The 27,629-nt window shown below is 37.9% G+C and overlaps 1 protein-coding gene across 1 annotated transcript in view; it reads left to right on the forward strand.

The window, feature by feature from the left end:
- Positions 1 to 27,629, forward strand: part of dib (Cytochrome P450 302a1, mitochondrial) — a 41,298-nt gene that overhangs the window by 1,377 nt on the left and 12,292 nt on the right. The window contains exon 2 of the mRNA XM_083140478.1: positions 16,047 to 16,253. Coding sequence (XP_082996604.1) covers positions 16,067 to 16,253 — 187 coding nt within the window. The 5' untranslated portion in view covers positions 16,047 to 16,066. The remainder of the gene's footprint in view (positions 1 to 16,046; positions 16,254 to 27,629) is intronic.

The following is a 27,629-nucleotide window of genomic DNA, read 5'->3' on the forward strand; positions in this document are numbered from 1 at the left end:
CTGAGTCTGTGCAGAGACCGCCCTGTGGCCGAAATGACGCTCGGGACGTCTGGAAAGCGTTTCCACCTCAGCGATTCCTTCATCTTGGGGGGGGGGGGGGGAATCAAAGTCGCAGGGAATCATGTCAGGAGAATAAGGTGGGTGCTCCAACACCTCCCAACCCCATTGTTGCAGTACGTTCTGCACCACTTGTGCTATATGACATCTTACTTTATCTTGGAGATCTGTTGCCGTGCGAGGATGCCCGCTACCAAGTTCTTTCGCAGCTGATTCACGATCACTTTCAAATGCCTTGGCGCATCTGGCAACGGTACGATATGGTAAAGCGTGGTCCCCACATGTCTCTCATAAGCCCTTGTAAATTTGCCGTGCATTCCTTCCACGTGCAACCTGAAATTTGATGAATTTTTGCTGCTCTTCACGCGTGAACATTGTTCAGGGCGGTATTATATACACACTTCACTTTAACGTATTCTAGCTACCACACAACAGTACTCTTCACCACCAAACACCTACACACGATCCGTAGTACAAAACTAAACAAGACCCGATCGTCTCTTGTCCCAGCGACAACTGACAAGCGTATACCAACAGTGTTGCCACTACAAGAAAAATGGCGTATTAACGTCCTGATCTCTCGTACAACAAAATCTGGCGATGCACATTCATATCGCTGACATCAGTGACGTGACGTAGTTGTCAGTTGAACACGCTGTGTACCAGAAGTTCCATGTTCGAATCTTGGGTGAGGCATGGATGTATGTATAATTGTGTCATAAATTTCACCGCTCCATAAGAGAGCATACATCTTCGTCCAGTTCCTGCACCATTTTCCACAGTTCTTCCTGATGAGAGCAGAGTTGAGAACTACGGAAGTAGTGAAACCCTTCATTCATCCATTCATCCTTCCCGATTAACAAGAAGTAGAAAAGATACGTAACGTTTAAGTCCTGATATTCCAACGCCACTTTACTTCAAAGAAAGTTCCCTTTGACAACCAAATGTCAAGTTCGCGTGGAGCCCAGTATACTCCTCCCCCCTCAAACCTTTCCCACCAATAGCGTGCGTTTTAGGAACTGACAGTACTTGTCAAGTCCACGTGGAGTAAAATAGATGTTGCCAAATCATATTCTTTCGAGATTTCATAACGTGAGGTTGCGGTTGTCTTTGCTATGTTGTGTTATTGTGTTGTGCTATTTATTTTCATACAATGCGGAGAACTATGGAGTGTAACGTCGTCGTAGTTCGTGTTGGATGCCTAAGCACTGCAGGTAAAAGTGACAACAGGGCTTCTCAGAAAAACAGGTGCTGGCTCTAAACCAAATACGCGTCCGGTCGACCTCTCGAGCTATGTCAAATATAATGAACTGGCGTTCGAGTCAGGACTTCAACTATACCAAAGTAGATACGAAAAGAAAAAAACCCGGCAACATCAACATTTGACTTCGTTCTTACTCTGTGCAAATGTGCCATTCAAAGCCTTCCAGTTCTGATCATTGTCTGGAACTGGTTTGCTTTGGATGTAATGAAAGTCAAATGCTGTTCATCTTGCAAGTCGAATGAACTGCATCTCAAGTTGAGGGTGGATTGCGTTGTTCTTCGGTCGCTCCTCCTGATTGCTAAACGAGTTCTGAAAATAGCTTGTGACCCGTCGAGGAAATAACACATGTAAGTGTTTCGAGAATGTGAAATCAGTGGGTAGCATAGGATGCTAATGTTTCATTTTATAACAGTTGTAAAGGTCTCTACAGGGCCGGCGGAAGGCGGGGGGGGGGGGGGGCGAACCGTGCCACTGCCCAGAGCGGCAAATTTTCAGGGCGGCAAAATTTGAAGAGGAGAAAAAAATAAGCCTATTGAAAACTTGAAAGTTATAATTAGAGCCCGGATGTTCAGGCACTGAAAAGTATTAAGAATGGCAGGCAAAAAGGCAACGAAAAATTGAAAAAGGCAGTGTATGTCGAAAAAAAGGCAGTGATGTTTCAGAAAGAGGCATTAAAAATTGAAGAGAAGGACTTAAATTCTTCTTAAATCTTTAAAAATATATTTACAAATAATAATTTGAATAACAAGGGTTATTGAAAAACGAAATCAAATAGAAGAAGAGAAATATAATTTAAAAAAATGCCTTGTCGGAATGACAAAAGAGGCACAAAAAGGCAGCGTGAGGTGAAATAGGCAAAAAGGCAACATAATGCCTTGTCGGAATGACAAAAGAGGCAAAAAAGGCAGCGTAAGGTGAAATAGGCAAAAAAGGCAACATAAAGTATTGTTCAGAATGTTAAGAACCTTCAGATCGGTGTACTTTTGTGTTCAATTTTTGCCTACCAGCGTCGGAAACGAATAAGTATTTTGCCAAAAATTCGAGCTCTAGTTGTAATATTATATTATATAACTTGGAAGTTAATATATGCCAACCCATCGTTTTGAAGGAACATATCAGTAGTCTCACTTTAAAACCACTGAGTGCCACGGCCTCCCCGATGGCGCAGTGATAGCGTCGTTGCCAGTAGCGAAGCGTAGTCTTACGAAGGAGGCAAGCAATGTTTCAGTACAACAAAACATGTAGTACAACGACATGCCGAGGGGAAAGATTCAAGGTTTATAGCCTCATTTACCCAGTCGCTGGATTTGTCAAAATATCGTAATAAAGTGACTGTACTAAAAATAAACCATATGATCCGCAAACGTCACATTTACTTTTTAAAAAAAATCCAGGTAACGTTATTCATATGATATTAAACGTTTTGCATATGCGAACTTTCCGCATACGACTAAAGGGAGACGGAATTTCTTACTTACTTATTAGTACCTTTATTTGTTCATTATTATTTAATATGGTCAAACGGTGACCAAACCGATTTAGATAAAAAATAAAATGGGAATCATTTGTTTATTTTACGCTGCATGATGTAATTTAGTATTTTTGGGCACCCTATAAACCGCATTGGAGTAACTTAAACACTAAATAAAAAGTTAAACACAAACAATAAAAAATTCATTTCAAAGCAAAGAAACACATGCATAGACGATGTACTCACCACAATAAATTTCAAACTCTTGGTGTTGGTCGACCCCCTGCCACGATTTTCATTTTAACACTTATCTCTCTCGAGCTAAACGAAGCAATTTTCAATTGCTCAATAATACACCCGCACTTCACATCAACCGTTCCTAAATACGCGTTCATTCCGATAAATTCACAGCACAAAACACGAAGCAACAAACACTCACACTATCCCACGCGCTTTCCACAACTGCAAATACAAGCATCCACACAAGATCAATTTGAAAATCTCTGAAACAACAGAAAGTGATACCAACCTATTTCCTTAATTTTATCCGTCACAAAGGAAAGATATATCAGTTTGGAGATAAAAAATACGCGGAGGAATCAGAATCATTTCAGCAGAACGAGTATGTACATTAATATTTAAGTAATAAAGTGTCATTCAATGGCGTGCCCGGGGCGAAGGGGGGGGGGTGGATGGTAGACATAACCCCCTTTTGGCCCAGTATATCTAAGAAAAAACGTCAAAGGAAGGAAAAGATGACAAAATGTGGACCGTAAAAAGACCCTGGGAACACCACTTGCGTCATAATAATAGAACTTAAAACATATTCGGGCCTCCCCGATGGCGCAGTGGTAGTGTCGTCGCCTTGTAATCAAGGGGTTCCGGGTTCGATACCCGGTGGAGGCACAAGTGTTTCAGATCCCATTTTAAACTGTAGGTCCAGTCCCGATTAGCCTTACTGTGCATAAAGTGGACTTAAAACAACAAATCAATCATTAAAACATATTCTTGTGCTCATAATATGCAGAATGTATACGATTTACTTCTATGCCATGTACAAATATCAGTAGATAGTTCTTTCTCAGATAGCTTTATTTTCACCCCAAGTTTTATTCAAAAGCAGTCAATTTATTGATTGTAAAATTTGTGAAAGAGCTCACTTGAATTACTGCGTAAATAATTTGGCAGTTGCAAACACTGGTAGCGGTCAACACTTCTGGCGTAATTTGAGCTGGACCGACCAGGAAGCAGGGTGCGGGACGAAGGTCCGTCCAATCTTCCCTCCCTCCCTGAGAAAACTCTTCACGGGGGTGCAGAAATTCCACTGCCCCAACTCCCAATGTCAACTTTTTTTACGCGTTTTACATTTCGCGAAATCTAAAATAATTTGTAATATAATATGATATATATGGAATTTAGAACAGTGATAATAACTTCTTTTAGTTATTTTATGACTAACAATTATTATTATATTTGCGATCTTGTTTACGTGTTCATGAAGACAAATATTCGTTACTAGTTTTTTGCTGGCAACGTACCCATAGATGAATCCTTCTGCTTTCGGTTGAACTCGGCTATTTTCGGGAATCACGCAAGCTCGGAAAGCACAGCTTTTTGTAGAAGCTTTGTGGACGGGTTCCACCAGAATTTCACGCTTCGCCATGTGACTCCTTCGGAGGCCTTATTTTCCCGCAGAACGGCTGCAAGCATTGAGGCTGGTGCTTGCTACAGAGCTGCTGGGGGAGTTTGCGGCCGCATTTTTTCGCGAAATCGAGTGCGATGGAAACTAAATATGGTTAGAACATTAAGTACATTAAATGATATTCGAATTATGCAAGCAGTGCTTGCATTGCTTGTACTATATCTTCGCCTCTGGTCGTTGCCTTGTAATCAAGGCGTCCCGGGTTCGATACCCGGTGGAGGCACATAGTAGTTCGGATCCCACTTTAAACTGTAGGACTAGTCCCGATTAGCCTTACTGTGCATAAAGTGGACTTAAAACAACAAATCAATCCAATCCACTGAGTGCCACAAGGTGGGAAAGCAACTTCTATGCCTTTTCTCCGTTCAGATATCAAGTGGGAGAGGCCGCCGGGGGGAGGGGTGTGTGCGTGGAGCTTAGAGAGAGAGAAAACAGAAAAAGAGGGGAAGAAGCAGACAGACATTCTTCTCTCTCTCTCTCTTCTGCTTCTCTTTCTCTTCTTATTTTTCTCTTGCGAGAGAGAAAATGAAAAAAAGACAATCCATGCTTAGGCCGGGGAATATCTCTCCTGTTTTTACCTCTTCTCTTCTCGGTTTCTTTTCTCTCTCTCTTTCGGGGGGAGAGAGGGAGTGAGGGAGGGAGTGAAAGAGAGAGATATCCATTCTCTACCTCTCCCCTTTTTCAGAGGAGAGAGAGAGAGGACGAAAAAATCCTCCTCTTCCTCTCGGGGGGGGGGCTTTCTTTCTTTCTTTCTTTCTCTCTCTCTCTCTCTCTCTCTTTATTCCTTTCTCTCTAGGGGTGCCAGGGGTGTACTTTGTTCTCTTGTTTTTTCCCCCTTCTCCGCCTCCTCCATGGAAGAAAGGAGTTCTTTCCCCTTTCTATCCATTTTCTCTCTCATCTTTCTCTCTCTTCTCTCTCTCTCTCTCTCTCTCTCTCTCTCTCTCTCTCTCTCTCTCTCTCTCTCTCTCTCTCTCTCTCTCTCTCTCTCTCTCTCTCTAGGTCTATGATGCGCTCCTTCAAATAAATGGCGATAATAAAACTGTCCAAATGGTCGCACATGAGGCTCACTGTATTGCAAGCCAGTTGCGTGGCTTTACATTCCTTTGCTCACTAGTTATTATAATAATAATAATAATCATTCCTTTATTTAGCGGGTGAGGTTCAAGGACAAACAAGACAGGGTAAGTTTGTGTGTTCGCTAACAGCACGCACCTGCAAATCCTTTCCTTCTGGTGTTCGCTGAGAGCACGCGTTCGCTACGAGCACGGAATCTCTACCACCTAACCTATCTGGTATGACTTCTTATTCCACGTAATGTAATGAGCAAATGCCTTCAAAACATTAATCTAAAATGTGTTAGATGATTTCTTGCAAACATATCAGCGTTTTGAAAAAAGCAGGAGTGATGAAAATTTAAAATTTCTTAGATGCCAATTGGCAGCCTGGCAGGGCCTCCCTCTCTCCATTCGTGGAAGCGTCGGGGGGCGGCGACGTGAGAGTCCCGGTTGATGAGAAAGAATTGAAATCGAATTTATCGCGGCCACATTTTACTTTTTACATTTTTTGATCCAAAGATAGGCAACACTGTACAGGGCCGAAATCGAAAGAAGAAGCAGTTTCAGTATGATGAAACTGTTGAAGATCCACAAAAACGGTACAAAATTGATTTTTTTTACCAGGTACTAGACGATTAATTTAGCTCTAAGAGAAAGATTTAAGCAGCTTAAACATCATAGTGAGTTTTTCAATTTTTTATGATATTAGTAAGCATAAAGACATGCCATCTGATCTTTTGTCTGAAAAGTGTAGAAACCTTTCCGGAATGTTAACACATGAAGGCTACTGAATTAAAAGATGATCTAAAAGTGCTTTCGGCTATAATAAAACAATCACACCAAAGGAAAGGGTCATGATTTTGCACCTAATGTGAGTGTAGAACTTCGACTTTATTAACTTTGTCGGTAACCGTGCCCAGTTGAGAACAAAGTATTTTTTTTTTTGGAAATTAAGACTAATAAAAATACTACCTTGGGTCAATCATGTCTGAAACACGCTTGTTTCCATTTTATGCAAGATAGCTTTATACGAAAAATAATATTACATTCGAAGGTAAAGATAAAGTTTCCTGTGCATATGGCACCATGTCATGAAGGCACATTTAGGGGATGTGGGGCCACACACATTCTCGATCTCGGCTATTTTGGAGGGATGTGATCAGCACTACTCGCCGGCCGCCTTTACCTACCAGGGTTGCCCCCAGGTACCCATTAATTTGAGGCTGAGTGAACCCAAAAGCCGCTTTATGCGGGGACAACACAGGAAAGAATTCAGACCTTAGATCACCCAGGCGGGAGATCCGAGAATATTACATGTAATTCTTTTAAAAATCCAATCATATATCACAGAACTACAACGGTAAACATATGAAGTCAAACCTTCGTTTCTTTCCTAATATTTGTTACATTTAAGATACGTCTGAGAGAGAGAGAGAGAGAGAGAGAGAGAGAGAGAGAGAGAGAGAGAGAGAGAGAGAGAGAGAGAGAGAGAGAGAGAGAGAGAGTTTTCATAAAATATAATAATACAATAAAATTAGTGTCGCATTTTTTAAAGTTTAACTGTGGTCTAGCGAGATATCTTTCTTTTGTACTTTTTGCACTTAATAGTATTGAAATACGTAGCGTAACAAGTCTCATTATTTATTTTATAGTTTGATGGTTTACTTAGGAATATATTAATTTTCAATTTCCCGTTGCTGCGCAATGACAGCGAGGGGGGGGGGAAGCAGCAGTGCACAGATTTTCCAAAGAACAATGGATCAAGTACTGTTAGATTATACATTTGCCAAATGATACCTGGATGATTTGATTATAACAGGCCGTGGAGAAGTATAATGTTTCAATAACACAAAACTAGTTTTGGATAGATTGACACATTACAATATAAAAGTTAATCTCGATAAATGTCAGTTCTTCAAAAAAGAGGTAGACTATTTAGGGTAGTGGGATCCATGAGTATTACCCTACAAATTGTCCATGACTATTTTTATTAATTTTTTTCTTACATCTTGTGTGTTTTTAAGCGATGCATTTTTATGTATGCTGGTGAAGAAGTTGTCAACAGCTTGTTTTGAGTTTTTTTTAATTCTTGAAGCTCTTATTGGGTCAAATAAAGTGCACGAACATGGTGATGGACAATTTGAATGGTAATACTCATGGATCCCACTGTACAGGATATCTAGTAATGGTTTTCAACCTTTAATCAAGAATAAGGCAGCAATATTGAATTGTCCAGAGCCAACAAACGTTAAAGAGTTGAAGTCATATTTAGGAATGATTTCATTTTATCATAGAAGCATGCCAAAGTTCGCTATGAAGATAACACATCTTTATGAATTGCTAAAGAAAGGAGCAGTGTGGTCGTGGACAGATCGACATAAAGCGGAATTTCTTGAATTCAAAGAAGCATTGCGAAAATCTGAGATATTAACTCCATACAATCCAGATTAAGATATTGTATTGATTATAGATGGAAGTGGTGTAGGAGTTGGGGTTCAGTTGTGTAATAAGATTGAGGGTGCATTGAGAACTATTGCCTGCACTTCGGCGACACTAGCGCCTTCAGAGAGAAAAATTACAGCCAATTTGAAAGGGAAGCGTTAGCTTTAGTGACCGGTATAAAGAAATATCATAAATATCTGTATGGAAAACATTTCATAGTTTATAGTGATTCTTTACCTGTAAAATATATTTTTAACGAGACAGCAGCAATTATATCGTTAGCATGTTCACGTTTACAGAGATGGGCCTTGTTATTATCACAATACTCATACACAATTGTTTACACAAAACGTGTTGATGTAGCAGATGACACAGGTGATGCTGAGGAATCTTTAAATTATATTGACACCTTTGAAATGGAATCTCTACTGTTAGATAACATAGTAAAGCAAACAAAAGAAGATGACATTTTACAAAAAAAAAAAAAGTGCAATGGGTTGATGTTGGGTGGCCTAATTCACTTCCAAAAGAGTTTCAAAATACTGTGATCTTACATTATTACAGAAGGAAGAATGAGATAGCAAAGAATAAAGAATGCCTTATGTGGGGAAGACGCATAATAATTCCGAGAGAATGCAGAGAAACAGTTTTGAAGTTGCTACATGCAGAACATGTAGGTACACTTAAAATGAAGATGATGGCTAGAGAATTCTACTGGTGGTCTTTAATAGACGAGGATCTCGACAGATTGGGAAATCAATGTGTAGAATGCAATAGTTTTAAAAGAAATACATCCAGAAACAAATATGTCGGGTGGAAACAAACAGAGATTCCTTTTCAGAGAATACATGTTGATTTTTTTGAATACGGAGGAAGGAAATTTGCTAGTTGCTCTAGATGTACAGAAATGTGGCAGGTGCGATCGACAACAGGAGAAGAAACTATAGAATGTTTAAACAAAAAATTTCCAGATCTTTGGTTATCCTTCTGTTATTGTGTCAAATAATGGACAGCCTTTCAGGAGTAATCAATTTGAGAGATTTTGTGAAAAGCATGGAATATGATTGGTACATTCACCGCCTTGGAATCCAGAAAGTAATGGTTTAGTGGAAAGGTGGGTGCAGACTGTTAAAGGCTTATTAAGAAAAAATATTTTCAAAGTAGAAATGAGGGACGTAGAATTGACTGGGAAAAAATGATAGATAGTATCTTATACTATCTAAGATTTTCGAAGTGGCAACGATTAGGAATGTCTCCAGCAGAAAGAGTTATGAGTTATCAGCCGAGAAGTATATTCAACTTACCAAATTGCCAAATAGATGAAAAGATAGACAATAATAAATATGAGACAGAATCTTGGATGCCTAGATCAGGAGAGTTAGTTTGGATAAAAAAAATCCATCCTTAGTGCCTAAATTTATAAAAGCTCAGGTGATTAAGAGAGTAGGAGCAAGGCTTTTAGAAGTGAAACTCAGAAATGGATTGACAAAAAGAGTGCACAGACATCAAGTGGGAAAGCTTAAGAACAACTATAAAGGTCAGAGATTGGAGGTTGAGATGAAAGAAGAGGAGTTGGATGATTTTTGGACGTTTCCAAGGTATACAGGGGCAGCACCAGGCCATGGAGAACCGGAGGCAGCTGTAACTACACAAACGAGGAACATAGAGAACAGAGAATTTCGAAGATCTTGTAGATACAAGAAAGAACCAGATAGACTACAACTTACCTTTGGTAACAAGACCTATGAATGATTTTTTTTTTGTTAGAGGGGGAGAATTGATAGAAGTTGAGAAAAAGATAAAGGATTTAAGAAGATATACTGTGAACAAGGCTAGTTGGAGATAGATTGTGTTTTGTCTTTGTTGAATGTCATTCATGTAGTTTTTATAACATGAAGTTATAAGTTAAATAAATGTTTTTTTTTCTGTTAACGGTTTGCTTAATTGAAGGTCATTACACATACGTCTGTTTTTCTCAGTTGTTTCCATTAGCTTGTTTGTACAGTGTTTGAGTGCTTTGAGTACTAATGTACACTTCGCAACATCTTATTTGACCGCCCCGAAAGAATTCTAAGTCCCAAAATCGTAAACTTAGCAACATTGCACTTCAGCTCCAGGTGAGAGTAGCCAACTTTGAGTTAGTCCTTCCACTAGACGAAAAACGCTGCGGTGATAGGTTTTCAATTTAACACTTTCCATGAACTTAGAAACTATAAACCGCTATTATAATACGCAATCAAACAGAAATAATAAATTGGAAAAAGAACCTTGAAGGATATTTACGATTCTGCTTGCTCGACTTGAAATTTGGGGGGTTTGAAACACTGAATAGAGTTTTTCTCCACCTGGAGGAAATTGCCATCACGTTTGTGCAGAAAGAATCAAATTTGTGAGGAGTTTATGCGACATTTTATTTACAATACCTTGCATACAGTTCTCAAAAACATATATTTTGCACGACTTGTCGAGAAAATGAACTTGAAACACAGGATGGTGGGAGTCTTCATAAACGTCAACATGTTTTTAAGGGTATAACGTCGCTACGTTAACGTAGAGCAGTCGGTTAGGCGCTGCTATCCTTACTTTTCATCAAGCGTAAAAGGTAACGGGTTCAAATCCCACCCTCTCCTCTTTCTTTTTTTTCTTTTTTTGTTTGCTGAACAGATACCGTTGATATTAGAATATTTAAAAAATGAATCCGATGCACACTTGAGGGACGTCCCTTCTGCACATATTTCCCCTTAGAAGTTGGAGATTTCCAGGATTTAAAGTTAAAACTTTTCTTTTTTAGTTATTGTTCATATGTTGTGTTAACACACACATCATGATTAATTCACACATCACATATATGTATTCAGGATGCAAAATGTAATGTTATTTAAGTTATGTTATTGTTTGTTTTTCACTGACACCTAAAATATTGATTATTTGATTTCGATATTAAGTAGTGATGTAGTGCAGTACTGTAACGAAGGAGAGCGTTTAATGAGTTCAAATTGCTAAGATTTGTAATTTTATGTCCGTTCCTTCTTAATGACTGTTGTCAATCCCTTCACCACCATCTTACCATGCGTCTAAAAATAATAGTAAATCGCCAATTAACATAAGTAAATGGTTATTGCGACGGAGGCCGATTCGATAAGAAACTACTAATAAGTATTTATATAGTGAATGACAAACAAAAAATTCAAAACCTCATAATTATCGTTAATTCCTCACTGCTTTGTATCTAAAATGTTTGTCTTCTTTGAACAGAAAGTACGAGTATCAGATATAACAAACTTTCCGCACTAGCTTTGCAATATTCGAAACCACCATTACAGACTTAACTCTATGTAACTTGATTCTGCGCATTCCACGTGGCATGTGAGTTCCTCCTATCATCGAAATAACTTTCTCTTACTATTTCCTTTCACCTCGTGAAATACAGAGACCAATGTTAACTTCTTAGCACGGTGGATAAACTTTACACCAAACGATATACTCCTGAAAAAAATCCTGCCTAGGATGAGAATCGAACCTACGACCTCCCTCGTAACAATCAAGCACGTTACCTCTTCTCCAGGCAGCTCATGTTGAAATTTGCTACCAGTTTGAAGAAACCAATTCACACATAATGTCATATCTATAATTTCCTCATGGCAACGAATTCAGATAAAATCGAGAAACGCTGAAAGGGAAAAATGATGAACATATCTATTGTTGTTTTGTCAAATTTTGTAAATTGTGTAAAAATTCCGTGTTTTGAGAAGTATTTTGTTGTTTGTTTAAAGTAGGAACAGGAGAGCGGAAAGGAGTCATTTGAACCAGACCCCGTTTGACAAGAAACTTCAGCTTTTTTCCAAAGACTGTATGAAAAGAGAGAGGAACGTATGAAATATAAAATATGTGTGAAATTAAAACAATGGAAACCTTGAAAGATAATACTAAAACTTCAAACTATGAAAAACTTTTCGTGGTGGAAAACTCCAAGTTATTTTCGAAATATGAACTTGATGTTTTTCTATATTATGAAGTGGAGATATGGGACGATACGATCCCTCAGCAAGAAAATTTTAAGTAAGCTACCTCCAACATTTTCAATGGTCATAATTACTAATTAGAGTCCGGAAGTTGATGAAAAATCAACTTTTTTTCTGACCCTTAAAAACAATGCTAAACCTGATATCATGTCCGTTTCCCTTCAGTTAGAGCCGGAAAACACTTTCTATTTTACATTTTTGTTTTGCATTTCTCGGACATTTTTGGCTTTTAGTTTATTTGTCAGTATTTTTAACAGTTTTTGTTGCATTTTTACTTATTTTTTTTTTATTTTTCTCTTCCCCTGTTGTTTCGTTCATTTTAAATGCATTTACTAGTAAAACTTACATATTTAGTTTTCTTGACATGGTCCATTTAGCAAATTCACCATGAATCGAAAATACGGTCAATGGAAAAGCATAATATTATTCTTAACTGAAATGTTTGGCAATGGATTAAAATACTTTGTGTGAAGATCTACTTTGAGGTTCTTTTTCTGGACACTATTATCGCTTTAATCTGTAGTTTTAAAGTAAAATTAGTCACAATATTAAACGCAATTACACTCTGGTATACGCGAAGCAGAACTGTATTTTCGGATGCTGGCCTACTACAGTATCATAGAAGGAGATGAATTGGTTGATTTGGTGTTTTAAGTCAACTTTATGCATAGTAAGGCTAATCGGGACTGGACCTACAGTTTAAAGTGGGATCCAAACCGAGTGCATAAAATAACGTGAACCGTGTGGTGTAGGGGGATCGTTTGCTTATGGAATGGAAAGTCATGGGTTCAAACCTACTTCTTTGCAAAATCTTTTTCAGGAAGTAAACGGCTTTGGACGAGAATGCTTATCTACGTTTCTTGGATATTTCCGTTGATATTTATGCGATTTATGTCCAGCATTTCTGGATGGAGAACGTTGACATGTAAGTTCTTAATATGTGTTAACTTATAACAGCTGAAAGAAAGGAAAAGTATTTCCTAAAATCCTGCCAATCACTGAAAGATTAAAAAAAACATTAGTAGAAGCATTACTTGAGGCATGCACGATTATGGAGTGTGGATGCTCAGATGACCCAGCATTATGCTAAACATTATCTACCAAGGGAAAGAAACTGTCCTTGCCCTCCCCCTCCCCCACCGTACCCCATCAGTTTTGATACCCAATCGCCGCCTCTGAGCATGCATCGCATAAATATTTACAGTAATATCATATAATATTATTAGAGCACTTCGTACTCGGTAAATAAAAAGGAAAAAATAATAAGGAAAGGGTGGGATTTGAACCTACGATGTTTCTATCTTGACGAAAACAGTAAAAAAAAGAACGAAAGTGCTGTCATCTAACCAACTACTCCAGGAGATTGCTAACAGAAAGCTCAGTAAAACACGTTAATCTCAGTTGAAGCAACATTGTGCCGGAGTTTCGAACCATTTTTCGCCAAGAACCAAGGAAATGTCACACTTTGCAGAATCGTTTGGTGTTATGCAAGGTATCTTTACTAAACATTTCGCATAAAATCATCATAAATTTGCTTTCTTGCATTCAAATGTGACCGAAATTCTTTTCAGGTGGTTGAGAACCTGTTCAGTGTTTCACAATGCACATACATTTTCCTATTTTCAAATTCAGAACGAAGAATCTTGAAATATTTTCAACATTCGTATTTCTACTTAACATTTTTTTGTCTACTCATATATTTTATTACTGCTTTAGGGTATCTTTACTTTATGGAATGTGAAAGAATGAAAAAAAAATCACGAGCGTTTTCATTCAGGAAGAAGAAATGTTGCAAAGTTGGCTACTCTTAGTTGGCTCTGAAGCGCTAGGCTGCCAAATTTACGAATTCCGGACTTTAAAATTTTTCAGGGCGGTCAAATAAGATGTTGCGAAGTGTACAACTCTTATCCAGTAAACGCGCTGATCAACCATCTCCCGTTTTGTGTACCCGACGCTCGCTCGAAAATGCCCGATGTCAGTCGAAGAGAATTCAACTGATCGCTGATTCGTTTTTTCCCAGCCGCCAGCTGGAAATTCGATCAGTATAGTGTATACACATTATAATTGCAAAACAATCAAATTAATGTCTGTGAAGCTAAAGGTTCCAGGTTTGAACCGTAGTAAAGGCATGGATGCATGTTTGGGCCATCGTCCATTTCCTCTCTTCACCATTTACTTCCACTGTAGAGATTAAACCAATACCACAGATAAACTTGTGCCAATATAACCAAAGTAGAAATAGAAGAAAGAAGCAAATTAAACAATTCAAATTTGTTAGAACACAACGGTTTTTACATAACTCTGTTCTGTTTACCTGTATATTTGTAAATTCAAACTGTTATGAAAATCCTTACTTTTTGTCATGCACTAAGTGCGCTTAGTATTGGCAGTGGTCGGTGGCGGCGATTGGGCTCCAAAACTGGGGGGGGGAGGCAAGGTGCCAAAACTAGGGGGACAAGGACAGTTTACTTTCCCTTGTTATATAAGGTATAGCTATAGCATAGTGCAGGAGCAAAAGAGTTGCAAGAAGTTGGGGAAGGGCAACTGCCCCCTCGCCCCCTAATCACCGGCACTGGCGGTGGTTGTTGTTTAGAGGGTTTCCACTTCTCTTATTGATAAATAACATAACACCTCGTACACAATCCTCAAAACCTTCACAGAAACAACTGAGGAACGGAGGGCTTTTCACATAGACCTACGGGCAGTGGGCCCTGAGCATATGACATGACATGGCTCTAATGCTTATTATGGATACAGCTACTTATGCCGTCGTGACACAGGCAACTTGTGTAAAATTCAACATGGTGTTCTCGCATTTGTTAACGTGAAAAACAAGCTCTCTTCTTCATGTGTTAAACATTTACAAAATATGTTTCTATGGTTGGGTTTTTTACACGTTGACTGCTTCGTGGTTAGTGGGGATCTCACGTCTTCCTTCATAGTAGTGAGTGAAGTTACTAGTAGGACCTACTTACTTGTAGAAACCTTTAGGATATTATCATTTTTTTGCGCATGGTATGTTTACATGTTCGAAAAACATAGATCATAAGGTGTTTGAACAGTTGGGTTTGTTATACGAGTGATAACCATAAATGCATTGGTTGATTTGGTGTTTTAAGTCCACTTGATGCACAGTAAGGCTAATTGGGACTAGACCTACAGTTTTAAGTGGAAACCGAACCACTATGTGCCTCCACCGGGTATCGAACCCGGGACCCCTTGATTACATCGGGGAGGCCCAACCATGAATGCAATTGAGTGTTGAAGTTTCAAGTGTTCGTAACCTGAAGCACATTTCTGATTGTTGGTGACATATGTTAATAATGTGTTAAATGGAATTCATGAGGTTGGTTGCTTTATATAACGTCGCGTTGGTTAAGGGTATCAAACCAGCATTTATCTAGATTTGTTGAGGGAAATTCCTGGAAGAATTCGATTAGTGCTCCGTATACGACTAAAATAGGTTCGCTAATCTACCTTTTAATATAGTCACGTGCACTGGCGTGCGCAGAGGGGGACCTGATGGGGCAGCAGTCCTCTCCGAAATTTTGAGAAAATCAACATTTTCAAATAAATGCAGTGAAGAAATATAAATTCAATCAGTCCATCACAAACCATCACTAGACTAGAAAAAGACAATTATTAGAAAATCACATTATGTATGACTGATCCTCCGCCTCACAAAATTTTGCGTACTCACTTTCATTTTGCTGGCAACATTAACATAACAACTTACATATATTTCTCACGCTGAAGAGAAGAACATATATCTTGTAGCATTTGTTTTTCATAAAAATGAGAGCCGGACCCCGTGGCGGAGTGGTTAGCACATCGCTCTACGCCGTCAGGGGCCCGGGTTCGAATCCCGGCCTGGGCATGGATGTTTGTGAGTGTCCATCAATTTCATCACTCATCCCCATCTTTGCAAATTACCCAAAAGTGGCACAAAAGTGAAGTAAAATAAATCAAATCAATAAATCAATCATGAAAATGAGAGATGTAAACAAAAAATAACTTATTTTGTTTGTTTTAGATGTGTTGATACGAGGTTCGATGTCACTACATTCGATGATGATTTCACTGAGAGCCCGAACTGTCACTTCGCAGCTCGTGAGGTCCATAGGTGGCGTTGTTCACGACCTGAAGAAAACAGAGGAATGCGTGAAGCCGTTTGAGGAGATCCCAGGACCCAAGTCTCTCCCATTGGTTGGGACTCTTTGGAAATATTTACCAGTCACAGGTAAATTCAAATGCTTATTTTTATCATGACTTTGTGTGAATCCCCGAAAGAGTTCTCCCACTTATGCAACTCCATCAGATTTTGTCCTGATATGCAGCTTTTACCACAAGAAACAATTGCACTTGTCGACATGGGTCGACAGATGACTGTCGTCTCTGAATAATTTCAGCATGCTGATTCCAAAAATGAAATATATTTTTACCCACCACGTCTAGTTTTTTCAGTAAAGCAGCAACTGCCCAAAAAAATGTGTACTTCCATTATTTCCCCAAGAGATGGCTTTGTTTAAATGGTGGCAAAGTATTGATTTTCTACAATAGAAATCCTCCAATTTTTACCAATAAATGATTTAGAATTGTAAACATTTAATCCATCTTCACGTGACAAATTGTTATAAGAATTGTATGGAATTCAATTACCTAAGTTTTATTTTCGAAATTCCTCATGAAGAATTTCTTTCACAAAATGTCCAGAACTCAATGTTATAATATGGTGGGTTGATTGAATTTGGTGACGTGGTGAAAATCCTGACCTAGGAAAAAATCCTGACGGAAGAAATGGATGTCATTTCCGTGATCAACATTCAATATACTTCCAGAATCACCTATTTGTTTGGAAACATCCGATTTTTATTTCAAAATGTCGACCAGTATTATAAAACTCCGTGAACTTGATTTGACTACAAGGAAGATAATCCTAAAGGCATTTGTCTGGTGCATGGCAATGGACGCGAAACATGGTCAGTGTCTGAAGCTGAAAGCTGGTTCTGGAATTTTTGTGTCTTATGACGACGGGAAGTAATAAGAATCAGTTTCCTTGACTTACTATTTATTCGACAGAAACACGTAATTGCAGGTATTACACCCCGTACAAACGTCAAGGCACTGCTCGATTCCCAGTCCGACGTCAAGCGATCTGCCGTTTCAACTACTAGCACCGCCCCCTTTCCACCTCGCTCGAGCCACGAGGCATGAGGAGTTCTGAGGTAGTCTACCACGTCACAGCGACGTTCCTACCTCAATACACTCGAGTACAAAATTAATCAAATAATACAACTGTCATAACTCCCCTCTCTTGGGAGAAAAATTTCCTTCAAGTGAAATTTTTACAAAATAAAATACCCATTTATAATTTACACATTGTTATCTTATCTACACTCATACTTTGTGTAGTTACAGTTAAACTGGTATACATCATGATCAAATATACTGGATATAATCAATACAACAACATTTATGTTAAAGAAAATATAAAAATAGCAAATAAATATAAATAATTTGAAACAAAATCTAAATCTTTCTTTGATCTACCCAAAACAAATGTTTGTACAATTTTGGATTTAGTTTTTCCAATTGGCTTAAATAACAACTTCTCTTTTCAATGGTACAATTCCAGATTTTTAGATTATCACTGTGATGGTTACCACTGATTTTGCCAGTTTTCAAATCTATTACAATGTATACATTAGTTGCTTGTTTGTCAATTACCATATACGGACCTTCATAGACCTCGCAGTACTTTTTAGTGCGATTTTCTAGGAGGCTGCTAAGATAATGTGTTTTTACAAATACCAGGTCTTTTATTTTAACTTCAGGTCTATTTTCTTGTTGTAAGTTGTACTTGTCATTTTTTTTCTTCCTTGCTTGGAAACCTTTTACAAAAGCCATGTATAGTTTGTCTTTCCACAGAGAAATTTCATTAGGCGGTAAATTAAAATGATTCAAAATACATGAGTTAAGATCTCTGTTTAGTTGTAACTCTGAGGGAGCAAATCCTAGCTGTGTGTGTACACTATCATTTAATAAGCTTACAACTACATCTATATATTTCGGCCAATCTTTGTGGTTGTTTTTACAAAACACACGCATAAGCCGGTTGAGTTCAGAATGAATTCTCTCAACTAAATTAGAACTAGGGTGATATATTGGGGTATACGCCAATTTTATACCTAAGCTTGTTAAAGTGTCCACATATTTGTTAGAATGAAACACCGTGGCGTTATCACTAACCAACCTGTGTGGAATGCCAAAATGCCTGACATATCCTTCTAGCAAGGCTTTTACAATACTGTTGGCTGTACTTGACCTCATTGGATAAGCAAACAGATATTTAGTGTTAGCATCTTGTAAGGTTAGAAGAAACCTTTCTCCTTGCGAACCTTTAATTAATGGTCCTTGTATATCTAAAAACAAAATAGTTTCACCTTGGTTACAATGTTGTTGGAATATGCCCTTGGGCGGATGTCTACTCGGCTTCGTTCTCATACATAGTTCACAATCTTTGATATAACTCAGAATACCTTTTCTCATACCAGGCCAAAAGTACAGTTTCCTAACTCTTCTGAGTACCTTTTCACAACCAAAGTGGCCCATATTGTCATGATAATTCCTCAGTATTACCGAAACTAAAGATTGAGGTATACATATTTTCCAGATGTTCTCAAAGTGAAAATCTCTTATCATCAAAATTCCATTGCATACTTTATAAAACTTTTTCCAATTTCTACACCTTTGAGGTAAACTTACATTTACATTTTCACAATTGTTCAAATAATCAATAATAGGTTGAAATAACTTATCATTGTACTGTTCTTGGACTAACAACTCTACAGGTATATCTAATACTTCATTTTTAAACCTTACATTATTGTTGATGTGCATCAAAATCGGCTCTGATTCTGAAAATTGTCTGGACAATAAGTCCGCTAGGCCATTGTCAGATCCTTTGCAGTATTCTACAATGAACTGGTATTTTTGAAGTTGAAGGGACCAACGCAATAAGCGAGGGTTCCAATTCTTCGAATGGTTCAGCCAAGTGAGACACTTATGACCACAAACTAAAGTAAATTCTTTACCCAAAAGATATTGATTACATTTCTCAATACAAAATAAAAGACTTAAACATTCTAGCTCGGTTATGGTGTATTGTTTCTCATAACCTTTCAGTGTACGACTTACATAACTTATTATTCTTTTCTCGCCATCAATTATTTGATACAAATATCCTCCGATGCCAAGTAAGGAAGCATCTCCTTGGACATAAAACCTTTGATTAAGATCAGGATGAAATAGTTTAGCATCATTAGAAATTTCTTGTTTGAGCAAATCAAAACTCTCTTGTTCCTTCTTAGTCCATATCCATTTCTTACCTTTCCTTAACAATTCATATAAAGGTGCACATATGGTAGCAAAGTTTGGAATGAATCTTCTCATCCAAGAGAAACAACCTATTATTTTTTGAAGTGTCTTTACATCCTTCGGAGTAGGAAGATTGAGAATAGCCTCTACTCTTTCTGGATTTACTCTTATACCTGTTTTGTCAATGATGTGACCCAAGTACAATAACTTTTCTTTACAGAGGAATGTCTTTTTGAGACGTACAGTCATACCAGACTGTCTTAATTTAGAAAATACACTTCTTAAATGTTCTATGTGACTTTCTAAAGATTCACTTCTAATGCATAAATCATCAACATAAATGATAACATTCTCTGACAGAATGTCGCCTAATACCTTGGTCATTGCCATCGTAAATGCTTGTACTCCATTACATGTACCAAATACTAAACGTTTGTATTGGTATTGTCTACCTTCAAACAAAAATGCAGTATACTTTTTAGATGACTCTGACAACAAAATCTGGTGAAATCCAGAGGACATATCGATCAGTGATACATATGGTCTACCAACAAATCCTTGTAATGCCTCTTCAATATTAATTAGTCTAATTTGACTAACTTTTTGGTGTTGATTAATATTCCTGAAGTCAGTACATACCCTTACACTTCTATCAGACTTAGGAACTATTACTAGTGGATTTAAATAAGGTGAATCAGAAAGTTCTATAATGTCCCACTCAAGTAATTTTTGAATATGATCTCTAACATTTTGTCTGTAATGATAAGGTATTCGATATGGCTTAGAAACTAAAGGTTCTGTTGTATCTAATTCAATATGATGTTCATATTTAGTACATAAACCAGGTTTTTCATCAAACAACATCCTAAATTCAAGTAACAAATCAAACAGTTGCTTCTTTTCATCTTCACCGAGTATTTCAGCTTGCATAGCTTTTAATTTAAGATCTTCTACACTAGCAACAGTTATTTCCTCCTTTGACTTTTGTGTTACATTAAGACAACTACTCTCTGCCTCTTCACTCACATCAAAAGTTCGACAAGATATAGGTAATAATTTAACTAACCTTTCACCTTGTTTGGTGTGTAACAATAAAGAATTTTCCTTAAAGTTTACAAGAGCCTCTACATTATACAAAAAATCTAAACCTAAAAGAATGTCTACTGTCAAATCTTTGACGACAACAAACTGAACAAAAAACATAATATCTTCAATTTCTATATCCACACAAAATTTTCCAAGTACTTTCTGTTTTCTTTTTCCAGAATAGTCAACCAAAATAATATCTTCTATTGGCTCTAATTTAGGTCTGGTGACTTCGCTAGTAATACGTTTCCATTTGTTCTCTGACATCAAACAAATGTCACTACCACTATCTACTAAGCATTTACTCTCTATCCCATTAATATTTGCAAAGATAGAAGTTGTATTCTTGACTTTGTTCCTGAGGTTTACGGGTAACATTAAGTTATTAGAACTATATTTCGCTTCATCTTCTAACAAGTCTTCATAAAAATTAATATCTACCCTACATACATTTTTAAGGTATGATTCACAGTTTGATTTACTAGAATTTTCATTACAAAGTTTGTTTCTTAAATCTTCAGTATTAAGATTGGCTACTGACACAATATTCTCATCTTCGTCTATGCTATTCTGTGTCACAATAACAATAGACTCACTATCTAGTTTAAAGTTTGTTCAGGCACAAACCAGGGCGCAGACCCACCATTACCATTTTCTATTTCTTCCCTAGTACTAGATCTAGGTTCACTTCTTTGAGGATTGTTTTGAACATCATCGTGTGACACAGTGTTTGTACTAGTATTTCTATACCTAGGTCTACTATTATCAGCATTTATACGATTTTGGTTACTATAATTGTATCTACCTCGAAAGTTACTATTTCTATAGTTATTACCCGAATATGGAAAACGGTTTATTCTCCAAGACCTTTGACCAGATCTACTATCATTACTACTATTATTACACTGGGGAACAGTGAAATTGCGGCACAGTGTTTGAGAGCTAATTTAGGTCGATTTCATGCTGGTGAATAATGATATAATAATATATTTCCTGAATTGGCTCTAATTTATGAAATAAATGCAACTAAACCAAAATGGCGGAAACATAAGACATACATATAAATGAACTTCCAACAACAATTTAATATTTCTTTTTGTGATTACAATCATTATTATAAAAATAAATTTATATAGGCCTATGATCATAATAATTAAGAAAATATGTACACAATGAAGTAACAAACTATGTGAAACGTTTTCTATACGATTTCTTGCTGCATTGCTTTCTAGGACAATCCCTCTGTAAGCTCCAACAGTAGTCGGCCATCATGTGGCGATCCCACCGTCCCTGGTACCTTTCTTCCATTATCCTTATATCCTGATGGAACCTTTCTCCCTGTTCTTCACTAAAATCACCAAGGTTCTCAGGGAATCTGTCAATGTGGCTATGTAGAAAATGTATCTTCACACTCATATTAGCTCCCAATTTCTGAAAATTTTTCAACATATTTCCAACTATATCGCGGTAATTTTCTGCTCTGTGATTCCCCAAAAAGTTTTTGACGACGGACACAAAGCTCAGCCAGGCCTCAGATTCGATGTAAGACATGTAAGTTGTAAAATTGGCATCATTTATAAGTGTACGAATTTGTGGTCCGTCAAAGATTCCTGCCTTCAATTTTTCAATACTTAGTCCTGGAAAAGTGTGGCATATATATTTGAAACAATCACCACTTGTATCTAAGGCCTTGACAAACTGTTTTATCAACCCAAGTTTAATATGCAGTGGCGGAAGGATGATTTTGTCCCTATCTATCAGCGGTTCATGAATGATATTAGCTTTTCCCACTGTAATATTTTCCCTTGGGGGCCAAACTTTTATCGTCCAATGCTTTTCTCTAGCACGACTATCCCACAAACATAGGAAACAGGGATGTTTTGTGTACCCACTTTGCTGTCCTAGTAAAAAATTCACCATCTTCAAATCCACACACACGAGCCACTTATGTTCAGCATATTCAATTTTTTCTAAAACCATTTTTATGTTTTGGTATTCTTCCTTAAGCTTTGTTGAGTGTCCGATAGGAACTGAAGGATGTTTATTACCATTGTGTAGTAAAACACATTTCAAACTTCTTTTAGAACTGTCCAGAAATAAACGCAAATCCTCTGAGTGATATGTTGATAGACCTAACAGCAGCAAAAGCTGAGGAATATTGTTACAATACACAAGATCATTCTCTTCGCTAAAGTAAGGAAGCATATTGTGTTCTCTTGTTCTATATGATGTTACAGTAACACCAGGTTGAAGACAATGTTTTTCTCTTAGTCGCGATGCTAGAATCTCGGATGATTTTTTTGACAAATTTAGGTCACGAATCAAATCATTCAGTTCGCCTTGGGAGAATGCTTGCGGTGTAGAACTACATCCTTCAAAATCACTTTCGTTTTTATTGTCACTAGCACTTTCATCTGATATCTCAACGTCATCGTCGATATTTTGCGAAAAGGTACATACTGGTAAAGGTAAATTTTCGCTGTGCAGTATTGGCGGCTTTGCTGACTCTACATTAGGGTACACCCAATTACGCTTTTTGAATCTATTCATGCCTTTAACATTCACAGCACAAAAATAGCAATCATTAACATGATTTTTTGGTTCACTCCATGTCATGGGCACTCCAAATTTGAGTCCCTTTCGTCCGCCTTGGCCCCAATAACGAAGTGATTCCAAACAAGTTTTGCAAACTATATGTGGGACCCATTTTTTATTCTGTTGTCCCAGATTTTTGGCAAAATAAGCCTCATACAAATCTCTCACTACATCTGTGATATTTCTTCTCTGTGATGGTAGACAATATATTCCACATATATAGCAAAAAACATTTGGGTTATTGAAACACTTACTACGTGAGGAACACATATTTCCAATATTCACATTAAACGCATTTCGTTTAGTTATACTACAAAATTCAACATTAAGAGATATATTGCCTAGAAATGCTTCGTAAGTTGCCTAGCAACAATTTACAAATAAATAAATAAGTTTCTTAATGGGAATTTCAGCCCATTATCAAATTTTGATATTACCGAGAAAAGCGTAGAGTAATTTTACCGCCTACATTTTCCATGGTGTGTTTATTTTTATAACTGGAGTCAATTCAACTGAACCAATCATACAATTGGCAATCACAGCTGTTTTGTGTGCTGAAACTGTTATTAAACTTTATGCCGCAAAATAAAATCTTTTTTTTGTTCCCCAGTGTTATCAGTGGCATATCTCCTGAAATTACCAGAATTCCTTACATTAGTCTCATGGCTTGTATTAGAATTTTGCATATTGCTTACTCTAGATTGATTATTTCTTTTAGTTTCATTAACAACTTGTACTTGTCTAATACCAACAGGCCTTCCATCTCTCCTACTTTCACCTTCAGCACTTGCATACAAAGCTTCATGACGCGCAACCAATTCCGCAGCGGTACCAAGACTAATATTAGGTTGATTTAAGATTGCTTCTCTAACTCTATTTGGTAACTGTTGGGCTACTAAAATAGTTTTTTGCTGTTCTGGCATGTCTGGCTGAATGGAATTTAGTAAATTAATCTGTGACCAGAAATAATTTAACAGAGTTTGTCTACTTTCTTTGCTGTATCTCTTGCACAAGACATTTGCAAGACATGTTGACTTCCACGATGCACTTTCAAAGGCATTAAGGAAAAGAACCTTAAAAGAACTATAATCTACAATGTGTAGTTTCTCTTGAGAGAACCAATTTTTAGCAACACCTTTCAAAAGCATTGGTACATACTTCATGTAATCTTTTTTGGGAACATTTAACATATCCAGGCGATCCTCAACCTCTTGAAGAAATTGTGACGCTAAATAATCCATCCTAGTTGCAGTAAATTTAGGTAACCTATCTAGATCAGAGTACTTAAGTGTACTAGGTACAAACTTCCTTCTGTAACTACTACTTTTGTGATCAGTTCCACTTTCCGAACTACTATCATGAAATTTATCTCTTGACATGCTTTTCGCAACTCTACCTGTCTTATAGCTACTTACAGATTTACGTTTAAGCCCCCTTAACTGAACTTTAGTTTCAGAGCTAGAAGATTTTACATCTGAATCAGATTCTCCTTTACGTAATGGTCTTTGCTTTCTAAACGTGATATATTCAGTTTTTTCAATGGGTAAAGAAGCTTTCCTTGCTTCCCTTTGCTGTTCAGACAATCTAGGAACATCAGGACTAACTAAGCCTTGTACTCTAGTTTCTAATCCTAAAGAAGATTTTACAGGTTCAGCACTTACACTTAACATGGAAAAATCATTCGTTAAATCTCTAACTTGATACCGAATATTCTCCAGCTTATCACCTAGAACCTCATATTTGTTAGTAATCTCTGTAAGTTGTTGTAAGCAACCCTTAACAGTAATGTCATTACTAGATATTTTCTGTTGAACGGTTTGAACGCTCAAGTTTAGATCTTGAATAGTTTGTCCAGACTTAACACTAATTTCGTTAAATTTACTATTCAACTCATCAATAGCAACTTCATGTCCACTAATGTTATTAAACAACTCCTTCATACTACTTTCATTTCCATGTACAAGGTTGACTAAACTTTCAAACTTCTTTTGATTTATTTCGAGTGTTTTCTTAATTTCTACACATTCATTTTCTACCTGTTTTACATGAGAATCGAAAACCTCTCTCAATTTTTTATGTTGATTTACACACGTAACAGAAACCTCGTTTATCTTCTCTTCCAATTTCGTGCTCAAGTTGACCACTTGTTCCTTTAGTTCATGGGCGCTTTCTTTTGTTTCGACCAAATTATCAGACACTTTCTTTTCGACTCGTGCTTCCAATAATTCGAAGTCTTGCCTTAAGAGACCTATACTGGTGCCTACATTACTTACACTGGCCTCAACACTATTAATATTCGCTTTGACGTTCCTTTCAACACTGTTAATATCAGCTTTGACATTAGCTTCAACACTATTAATATCAGCTTTGACGTTAGCTTCAACACTACTAACTTGTTCCGCGAGTCTAGCTTCAAATTGTTTAAAGAGAAACTCCAATTCCTTTTTTGTAGCCATTTTCAATTTCAGTTACTGCTAGCTAAGAATTTTAGTCGCCGTATTCAGTAGAACTATTTTATAATTTCGGTGCTACAATCACAGCGCGATAAAGTTATTCGTCACTCTTCTTTTCCACATAGAAAAAGTTCAGTACTTACGTTCCAACATCACAGACGAAAAAGTTGAATTCTTCCATCTAACAGCTACAACCAGATTCTAACGACGTAGACGATCGAGTCCTCCTGTTCGTGCGCCATACTTATGACGACGGGAAGTAATAAGAATCAGTTTCCTTGACTTACTATTTATTCGACACAAACACGTAATTGCAGGTATTACACCCCGTACAAACGTCAAGGCACTGCTCGATTCCCAGTCCGACGTCAAGCGATCTGCCGTTTCAACTACTAGCACCGCCCCCTTTCCACCTCGCTCGAGCCGCGAGGCATGAGGAGCTCTGAGGTAGTCTACCACGTCACAGCGACGTTCCTACCTCAATACACTCGAGTACAAAATTAATCAAATGATACAACTGTCATAGTCTCCAGCAAGTGCACTCCATCGATCAGGATCTGTTGCACTTTGTCTCATAGTTTGGGGCGTGTGTGGAGGAATTTCACTTCTAGGTGCCTTAGCATTTGCCGAGCTAGGAACAGTTGTGCCCTAGTCGGGAGCAGAATGCACTTATTTCCAAGAATCATTTGGGTCACTACACAAAGATTCTGGGGGCCGCTTCCTAGTTCCATCTGTTCAAGGATCTACGTCGTTGTGCTGAGAGACCAGCAGAAGTAGCAGTCATCACCCTTACATTTGCAGAATACGTCTGCCAACCATATTCTTATTGCCTTCAATCTTCAGGCCCTAGCACGGTAGTATCCCGGTGTATCCCGGTGTCAGGCTGGTGCAAGGAAATAACGTTCAACCAAGTAGACGGATAGCGGTGTTCAAGTTCAGAAGATTCAACAAATGCCTGTCTGCTGCTTTAATCGTTCATTTGATTAGTTAGCACGCACCACGTGATCATACACCACACATTACACCGCTCCAGGACGTAGTGCAAACGGCGCAGACACCTAATACACTACTTGACACCAAATGAACGAAGTAGACGAGTGGGTGTTGCACCGTGTAACCAACTAGACGCGCGAGTGCAGAGAGAGTCAAAGAGTGCAGCGAACTAGACGGGGCTATTACCACTTGATACCAAATCCACGAAGTAGACGAGTGGGTGTTGCACCGTGCAACCAACTAGACGCGCGAGTGCAGAGAGAGTCAAAAAGTGCAGCGAACTAGACGGGGCTATTACCACTTGATACCAAATCCACGAAGTAGACGAGTGGGTGTTGCACCGTGTAACCAACTAGACGCGCGAGTGCAGAGAGAGTCAAAAAGTGCAGCGAACTAGACGGGGCTATTACCACTTGATACCAAATCCACGAAGTAGACGAGTGAGTGTTGCACCGTGTAACCAACTAGACGCGCGAGTGCAGAGAGAGTCAAAAAGTGCAGCGAACTAGAGGGGCTGATAGAGTAACGAACATGCTTTGAGACGTGCACAGGGCAAGATAAGCGGGTGTAAATGGATCGTCCAGTGGAGATGTAGGATAGTAAAGGTATCTAAATGTCTAAAAGTACCTAAATCAGTGTAGAAAAACAAGGATGGCAACAAATCTAATTTCAGAAGGTAACATCTGAACAACTCCAGGAAAAATTACACTATACTGTTCCGGGAAACTCTGGAGCCAGCGGATGAATACAAGTCTCTGCACAGGTAGTAACTCTAGGCGGCTCGATGAATGAACAAGTTCGAGGGAACGGGATTGCGTGGAGAGGAAAAAGCGACTGAAGTTAAAGTCCCAGTCCTCATTCGAACGACACCTTACTTCAGAGAAAGTTCCGAAAGATCAGTTTCCCTCTGAGAACTATATGTCAAGTCCACGTGGGCGCAGTATATCCTCCCCTCAAACCTTTCCCACCAACAGCGTCCGTTTTAGAAACTGACCGTACTTGTCAAGTCCACGTGGAGTAAATGAGATGTTGCCAATATAGTTTCTTTTAGAGATTTCATAACGTGAGGTTGCGGTTATATTTGGTAGCTTGTGTTATTGTGTTGTGCTATT

Source organism: Lepisma saccharinum, chromosome 18 (assembly GCF_977018435.1).
Source record: "Lepisma saccharinum chromosome 18, izLepSacc3.1, whole genome shotgun sequence".
NCBI lineage: Eukaryota > Metazoa > Arthropoda > Insecta > Zygentoma > Lepismatidae > Lepisma > Lepisma saccharinum.